This window comes from Phaseolus vulgaris, chromosome 11 (assembly GCF_051622355.1).
Source record: "Phaseolus vulgaris cultivar YP4 chromosome 11, ASM5162235v1, whole genome shotgun sequence".
NCBI lineage: Eukaryota > Viridiplantae > Streptophyta > Magnoliopsida > Fabales > Fabaceae > Phaseolus > Phaseolus vulgaris.
This window is the reverse complement of record NC_143508.1, coordinates 44900374-44909505: the sequence shown is the minus strand read 5'-3', so window position 1 is coordinate 44909505 and position 9132 is coordinate 44900374. Positions and strand designations below refer to the sequence as shown.

Sequence of the window (9132 nt, the reverse complement as noted above, 5' to 3'; positions counted from 1 at the left end):
TTAAAATGTTCTTAACTACATTAAAACTACAATGACCAAGTCTGTTGTGCCACAACTGCAGAGCAGGTTTTTTAGATTTAAAGGATGTGTAATTAGCAGAGTAAGGAGTGGATCTTAGAGCAGGAAAAACATATAGACCATCTTTAGTGATGCCTTGAAACAAAAATTGTTTGGTTACCTGATGTTTAACATAACAAGAATCAGAGTAGAACTCAAAGAAAACATTATTATCTTTGGCAAATTTGGAAACGCTTAACAAGTTTTTATTGAGAGTAGGAACATGTAAAATGTTTTGTAAAGAAAGAATAGTGTTAGTAACAAGAGAAACACAAAATGCAGAACCAATATAAGAGATAGACATACATGTTCCATTACCAAGTTTAACATTTGCAGAGCCTTGATATTCTTGATTATCAGTAAATAGAGTTGAGTCATGTGTGATGTGGTGAAAGGCCCCACTGTCCGGATACCATAGCGGGTCTTCAATAGTGGAAGGTGTGCCGAGAATCGATGGTTCACCATCATCAAGAGATAGAGTAGAAAACTGGGATGTGTTGGCAGTGACCTTGGAAGAAGATGGCTTACTAGTCCAATGTCAACATTGAAGCGCATGATGACCAAATTTTGAACACAATTGATAGCGAACCCGATTAGGTTTCCAGGATCCAGAAGGAGAGGTAGTCCAAGAATCACGGTGAAAAGGCGCGAGGTCCATTAGATCGAGAATACCTGCTTGAGGGTTTATGCGAAAAATGACCACCACGGGAGTATTGATTGAACGATGGAGGAAAGGATGGGATTTGATGATACTGAGAATGAACAAAAGTAGCATTAGCTTGAAAAGAGGAGTGAGTAAGCTTATACCTCTGAAACCGTTCTTCTTGAGCAAGTAAGAGGGATTCAATCTCATTGATTGAGTAAGGATTTGTGCGTGACGTAACAACAACAATGAATGCATTGTATTCTTCTGGTAACCCTTCAAGAATACTTTCAATGTGATCTTCTGTAGTAATTGGGGAGCCGATTGCAGCAAGCATGTTGACAACCTTTTTAGTGTCATGAAGGTAAACAAAAATCGTTTTGTCATTCTTGGGAGTCTTGAGCAACAACTTCATCTTATGAATTTGAGCACACATATGAGAGGCAAATTGTTCTTGAAGACATTTCCAGATTTGCGTCGAAGAATCCAAACCATGACTTTTGTAAGAATCGATGTAGTCATTGAAGCAAGAAACCAGGCGATGATAAGTTGATCTTGCTGTTGATATTGAAGAACTTCCTCTGATGGTTGAGAAGGAGAAGATGAAGGGGACGAAGAAGGAACTTGATCTCCTTCAAGAAACTTCAAGAGTTTGAGACCACGTATAATGGCAAGAACTTGATGACGCCAGAGAACAAAGTTGTCTTCATCAAGTTTGAGGTTTATGGGAGTGGTGAATTTCTGAACAGAGGCCATCGGAGAAGAAGATGAAAGGAAAACAGAAGAGAAAGAAAATGAGATTGGGGATAAAGACACGTGTCAAAAAAATAGGCTCATGATACCTTGTTAACAGGAGAGAGAATGAGTGGAGGCATAGAGAGATAAAAGAGTAAAATATTCATATATTCACTTATGTATAAATTGATACAAAGGTATGAAGTATATAGGCAAAGAAACACTTGGAAACTAACTGAAAGTAACTTAATTAATTTGCTTAACACAACACCAACACTTTGCAACTTTTCTTTTTCACTCTTCCTAAGATTATTAATTATTATTACAATTTTATAAGAACAAATTAACTGCACTGATCATTAATTATCACTTATATAAGTTTTCAAATACTTCACTTATAATTAAATATTAATATAAATTTGTTTTATATTCCCGCTAGTAAACCTATTTATTCAAGAAAAAGAGATATTCGTCCATCAAACTTTTATTTGGAACCAATTTTTATTTCAATTAAGACCTGTTAGGTTACTTACCATGCACGTATCAATGAAACAATGTACAAGAAAAATTCTCTAAAATATTATTTATTAAGATGGATTAAAACGTGTTACATAACAAAAATATGTGTTTCAAGATAAAAGGAGAGGGGAATGTAATTTTAAAACCTCTTAAGAAATATCGATGTAATTTATTATTTCTCCTTTTTACCTTGATTTTATTTTTAAAATTTAAATTAAATCCTTTTCACATCAATAAATTTACTAAAACCGCGAACAAACAGGATTTAGAAGATGAGATGAATGAACATGAATTATTTTTTGTGTGGAAGAACTTCCCTCCTTAAAAACGAAATGTTGACTTTTTTCTATTTATGAAAATACTTTTATTATATTCTCAAGAAAATAAAATATTATTTGCATATATTTATTATAATGTCACTTATATATGCTATCTCTTTAATATAATACTTTATTTTATTTTTTATGAATAAGATGATCATAACTATGTGCAACTCTCTCATATCATTTTCACTTATGTCGTTCACATGAATGTACGAAATTGAAAACTTAAAAAAAAAATCTAGAACATAATTGATTTAAAAAAAATCACTTGATCAAATTCACTATTAATCCTGAATGTGGACCAAAATATTAAACTTTCACTAGATATTTATTTAGTTGAAAGAAGTATTACGAAAGAGTGGACTTTAAGCCTAACTCACTCCCATAAAACCGTGCGTGAGACTATATATTATGGGTGGTCCGATAGCGGCCCGATAGCGGGTGGCACGATAGGCCCAACACAAACCCTCGCTAGGATAGACTCGAAATGACTCTGATACCATATTACGAAGTGGACTTTAAGCCTAACTCAACCTCATAAAACCGGCTCATAGGGTTGAGGTTTGCACCCACTTATATACAATGAAAGGCTCTAATCTCTAGTCGATCTCCAACAAGAAGAAAAATACAATAAACTTAAAAATAAAACATAACAAAACATGTTATAAATAAAGTAAAGAAATAAAAGTACTTATTAAAAAAAATAGAAACTGAAAAAAAAAATACTTTCATTATAAAATGAAAAATAAATAAAAAAGAATGAAATATTTTCATTATAAAAGTTGGTGTAGCCTCTCATGTTTTTTTATTCTTTCTTTTTTATTTTAATAAATTTTTCATATTTAGATATACGATTAGTAAATGTTAAAGTATCAGCCTAGTTAGATTCCAATATTTATAGTTTTTTTTGTCGGCATTCCAATATTTATAGTAATGTCTATCATAAAATTATATATATATATAAAAAAAAACTAGACAAGATTTTTCGGTCCAAAAAAAAAAAAAACTAATCATCTTAAAAAAGTAGTAATATTTTAGATTACTTTCATCATAATTGACGCGAAATATATATTTTAATTGTTTGGTCAAAATTTTATTTTTCATTAAAAAAAATAGCAGCAGTTGTATTTTATTCTTAAATAATGACTTTATTAAAGAACAAAAATGTTAATAAGTCAAGTTCAGAAAAAAAAATCACAGTGAGTCGATTTTGATTGGAAATGATCTAAGTTTAAGGAATGAACTTGAATTTTAAAATTAAGGAGTTGTGATCTAATAATATAATCTTAAGAGAGATAAATATATATTTTCCCTACAAATTAAATAATTTTGATCGATTATAAATATGTTATTAATTTTTATTCTTTTATGTAAATATTAATAACAATGTTTTTTATTTAATATTAATAAGATGTTAATAATAAAATTTAACATGAACTTTAGCTTAAAGCACGTTAATGTATTTATATAATTGAAAAATAAATCGGGTTATTAAATTTGTTTATAGAGAATAAAGTAAAATAAAATAAAAACGAATTTAAGTATTGAGTAGTGAAATTGCAAAAGTGAAAGTGTTGCAAATGCGAGAACATGATTTTTAACGGTAAGACAAGACATATAGATGTATCGTTAGATCTGAAGTTGAGTGCCCAAAATTAAGCAAAGTCACTCACTTTCTAAATTCTTCTCTTTGTTTGGGTCATGGCACCATGCTCATCGTCTTCTTCTTCTTCTTCTACGGCGTCGTTTGGTTCTTCGACCACCGCAAAGACGTGGATTGTCCATGGAATTGTGGCGGGAGTGGCCATTGCAGCGGCGGTGGGTGCACGCGCTTACATGACCCGATTCAGCAAGTTTCGGAGCCGGGTCGTTGGTATTATACCCGCCCGGTATGCCTCTTCGAGGTTTCAGGGAAAGCCTCTCGTTCAAATCCTGGGCAAGCCCATGATCCAGGTCCACCCCTCTACTCTCTCTCCTTGATTTTCTTTTAACTTTTTTACTTAAAAAATATTTTAAATTGACAATGCATGCATCGTTTACTCTTGTATCAATGAATAAAATCTGAAAATGTTTAAGGGTCAATTTTGTTTAATATTAACGTAGTGTGTACTCTGGATCTTCGAAGAAAGCACGTAATCCGATAATTTGAGTCTCATAAGGATTAAGGTAAACTACTTGGCTAGCTAATTAAGTCTCAAGTTTCTAGTGTTTTTAGTTGGACTCTGCTCTTGTCAATGGTGAGTAAAGCTGTAAAAGAGAAAAGGGTTACTACTACTGGGTCAATGTGGATAGAGTGAAAGTCACTATGAACATCGGCTCTTAAAAAGATGCGAAAATATTAGGAATAGTGAGAAACTCGTTGAGAAACTCGTGGAGAAACAGGCTTATAGTTTATTAAAAAATTTCAGTTGGCTTCTTGGCGTTATAGTAAACTATTTCCAGCTCCTATTTCTCTTCATTGGTCAAATTATGATGTATTTTACCTAATTTGGTTTTTTCAGAGAACATGGGAAAGGGCAAAGCTGGCGGTTACATTGGATCATCTTGGTAGGTCTATCTATACCCATGATCTTTATCGACTGTGGCATTAATAGCTTAATATATAACTTCGACTCAAGTTAATCTTTAAAATTGGTATGTTAAAGTATATGCCTCTATGTGAAGCTTAAGTGATAGGGACTTGGGTATTATGTGTGTTTAAGTCTCACATCAAGTAGTACAAAGAGGTGAAGTAATTAAGCTTTTTGCTCTCCTTTTCTGCTCAGTGGAGGGTTCTGAATAGTGAAGAAGCTGTGCGAAGTTTAAATTTCTTTTTCATGTGTGTCCAATATGTGTTGCTTTTGAGAGGGCGTTTCACAGACACAACAACTTATGTTCAAACACATCCTAGGAATGGACATGTAAATGATATTATATTTCTTTTCAGTTTTTACTGTTTCTGCATTTGTTCATGCATTTAAAATCTCTTATTGGTCTTTTGAAGGTAACAAATTTTAAATGTCTCCAACATCTACCTGTGTTCCATTGCTTTACTTTATGAATATCTAGGAAAAATGACCAAAGAATACCATGATTTAGTCTGGATTGTAATTTAGGCAGATTTTTGTGCACTACTTGCGCACTTTGTCTGGTGCTTCATATTCAAAAAAGTCTAGTTGAGAGTTTTACAATTTGGTAGATGTATGCATGTGCACATCTTGCTAGCTTCTTGATAACTTTCTCTTGTTCTAGTTGTGGCAACTGATGATGAAAAGATTGCTGACTGCTGTCGACAATTTGGAGCTGATGTTATTATGACTTCAGAATCTTGCAAAAATGGTAAGCAAATCAGTTTCTTTTGTATTGTAGCCATTCAAACCTTTTTCCTCACAATGTTTCATACTCTTTATTGTGCATGATAGGTACTGAGCGCTGCAATGAAGCTCTACAGAAGCTTGGGAAAAATTATGATATTGTTGTCAACATTCAGGGTGATGAACCACTTATTGAACCTGAGATAATAGACGGTGTTGTGAAAACTTTGCAGGTAAGATTTTTTTTATCTTAAATTTGTTATTTTTCATACCATTTAAAATGTAAATAATGTTCCATTGCTAAAAAAATAGATGACAGCCTGCTTTAGCTGTGATCCTTTTGTGTTTTTTATTCTGAATAAAAATGGTAAATCAATTGGTCCAAAACACTGTTTTAGCATCATGTTATCTTGAAAATCTTCCCATTTAAGTATTGTAACTCTATGGCTAAAAGGAAATATTTTTATATATCTGTGATTGTTTATAATTTTATATTATTCCTTTGTACTATCTATGCTGAATCCTGACCCTTAAAGGCAGCTCCAGATGCAGTGTTCAGCACTGCAGTCACATCTTTAAAGCCTGAAGATGCTCATGATCCAAATAGAGTAAAATGTGTTGTAGATAATAGTGGTTATGCCATCTATTTTTCACGAGGATTAATCCCATTCAACAAGTAAGTTACTAATAATTTAAGTTCAGATTTCCCATCTTAATTGTTAATTCATTCATAAAACATGTGAAATTGTTATACATATTTTTGTAAAACTGGATAAATGCTTGCATATGTACTGTAGGTCAGGGAAGGTCAATCCAAAGTTCCCGTATTTGCTTCATCTTGGGATTCAGGTACTACTATCATTAAATTCTTTCTAATTTTCTGTAATAACAATCATTGTTCGTTGTCTATTTGTCTTTAGACTGTTACCATTATTTGCTTCATTGTGAGTTAATAGTTTTTTCTGTCTATGAATCTACTAGAGCTATGATGCAAAGTTTCTAAGGATATACCCTGATCTTCAACCAACTCCTTTGCAACTAGAGGAGGATTTGGAGCAGCTTAAAGTGCTTGAGAATGGCTACAAGATGAAGGTACCTAAGCTATTTATATAGGCCCTTGTTTTAACTTTATTCTCCCACTAAGGTGCAAGTATTTTACTTGATTATTCTATTTCTCTATTGATCGTGTGTAATATACTAATGATATTCAAAGAGCCTTTCAAATCCATGTATAACTGTCTGGTTGTCAATTTGCCATCAGATGTGATGTGAGTTGTCCAACCATCGTATTTCGGGTTCTCCAATGAAGTTGTCTGACTATTGAACTCTGAACACTCGGTGAAAGCCATAGTAAGAGGGTCCATGAGTCTATGATATGAGGGATAAGGGAATATGTGATCAAGCACCTGAGTTGTATTGTAGTAGTATATAACAAAAAGTATGTTTTAGAATCAACAATTATAAATTGAAAGGGGGTAGAGTAGGGTGTTGATATTGGGAGGCCTTAGATCTCTCAAAATACCTGCAGAAAAGAACAAAATGAATCCTCTAAATAATTCGAGAAACCTGATTCCTTCTACTAACAACTTGACCAATCTGATACCTTTCTCTTGCCCCCTATCTATTTATATTTGTTTACTTTACACTAACATAAATAGGCTTTATATTATAATGTTATAATGCCCCAGGGTCTTGATCCCTCCTGTTCCCCATTTTCTCTTCAACATAAACTATCTTGTTCTGGGGTTTTCCAACAGATTTTTTTATTATTAGTCATTTTCCTCTGCACTGCAGTAATCTTGAAATCCTTCTCAAGTGAAAAAGTTTTCTGATTATACCATCCAAAACTTGCATTTGAGGTGTACTTCGATGTTCTATACCACTGCTGGAACTAGTTGAGTCGAACACAACTCAATTTGAGTCCATAAGAATTCATATAATTTGAAGTTTGAACTCAAGTTGAACTTTATATGAACTATTTTTTTTCTAAAGATTAACTACAGGTTCACAAATTACAATTATAAATTGAAAGAGGGGCGAGGAGGGTTCATATTGAAAAGGCTTAGCTCTCTCCAATTACCTCCAGAAAAGGACAATTTCGAGAAACCTGGCCCTTCCCACTAATAACTTTGTTTTCTAGGTCTGCAACTCCCACTAACAACTTGACCTATCTGATACCTTTCTCTTGTTCTTCTTTCTGTTCATATTTGTTTACACTAGCTACCATAATAGTCTTTCTCTTATACGGGGCACAGGGCCCTGTTCTCCCCAATTTCTCCTTAACATAAATCCTCTTGACAAGGGGTTTCCTAACAGATGTTTTGGTTTATGGCTGTCATGTTCCTCTGCACTGCAGTAATTTATGGATATTAAAGATTATTTTAGTTAATTCTAATTTTGACCACCCATTTTAATTGAATGTACAAGATTTGTTCTTCCTACGTTCCATCTCACCATGCTTCAAGATAGTTCACGAGCAAAATAAATTGATTAGTTATGGGCTCATGCTCACCTTTTATATTTAACGAACTTATTTTTTTAAATCAAATTAACCTCATTCAGAATCAGAAATCAAGTGTTTATGAGGCTAATTAACTAGCTGAGTGTTTAATCAATCAAGTTCATCTGGTTCATTCTCTGCCCTTATACTCTTCAACAGTAATGGAGTTAAAGGCTAAGTGATCAGAATTCACATAAAAATTTGAAATAAAAGCCTCACAGCTTCAATTAAATTCATTATTATAAATTCCATGCAATAAAATAGCTACTTGTTAGTGTTTACAAAATGTTATTGTAAATTTAAGTGAATTTTATGTCAAGATAGTTAGTCTTTCTATTGATAGGTGATGTCACATAGACCCGAATTGGACATCTAATTGGTTCGATTTGAGTTATCCTTTCTTATCTATCTAGCAACCATGCTACTGAAATGTTTGTACACTCATACTCGTCAAGATTATATCATTGTTGTTCACATTATTAAAATGTTTGTTTTCATTTTCCTCTATAGGTGATAAAGGTTAATCATGAGGCTCATGGTGTTGACACTCCAGAAGATGTTGGAAAGCTAGAATCTCTAATGCGTGAGAGGAACTTGTCTTGAACTCAGATACCATATAGAAACTAAATACAAATTAATCATCAGCACACATAAGAGGTAGAAAATGACTTTTTTTTCCCCTTTTAGTATAAATCTTCTTGTTGCATTCAACAGAGTATACGTGTTATTATTTATGTTGTATGTTATTTTTTTTATCTATAGATAATAGACTTCTGTGATACACGGAATACATATTTATTACAATATTAGAGTGAAAAGATAAATGTAAAAGATTTTTTAATAATAGTATAAAATAATATAATTTCTGTGATGACAAATGATTGTTGGATTTTTTTGGGATGTCAACTCTAGTTGGGATGTGAGGATTCATAATGATGTATAACATAAGTCTTTTATTAAAAAAGAAAATTGAATATACTTTAACTACTTTAAATTCTAGTCTTTTTATAATCTCTGAATTAACACACTAATTTGTAAAACATAATAATATATAACTGTTCA

General features: G+C 32.5%; 1 protein-coding gene across 2 annotated transcripts; it reads left to right on the top strand.

Annotated features, from left to right (window-relative positions):
• Positions 1–3810: 3810 nt before the first annotated feature.
• On the top strand, positions 3811–8924 carry CKS (Nucleotide-diphospho-sugar transferases superfamily protein). 2 transcript variants are annotated; one of them, XR_016517370.1, is made up of 8 exons: positions 3811–4230; positions 4779–4824; positions 5509–5595; positions 5679–5803; positions 6111–6246; positions 6368–6419; positions 6552–6662; positions 8581–8924. XR_016517370.1 is itself a non-coding variant. In XM_068632805.2 (8 exons), the coding sequence occupies exons 1-8, from the start codon at positions 3979–3981 to the stop codon at positions 8671–8673; spliced, it is 906 nt and encodes a 301-aa protein (XP_068488906.1). In that variant the 5' UTR covers positions 3811–3978; the 3' UTR covers positions 8674–8924. The 2 variants fall into 2 exon arrangements, 1 of the variants encoding a protein (XP_068488906.1); XM_068632805.2 differs by having other exon boundaries at positions 6107–6246.
• Positions 8925–9132: the final 208 nt, after the last annotated feature.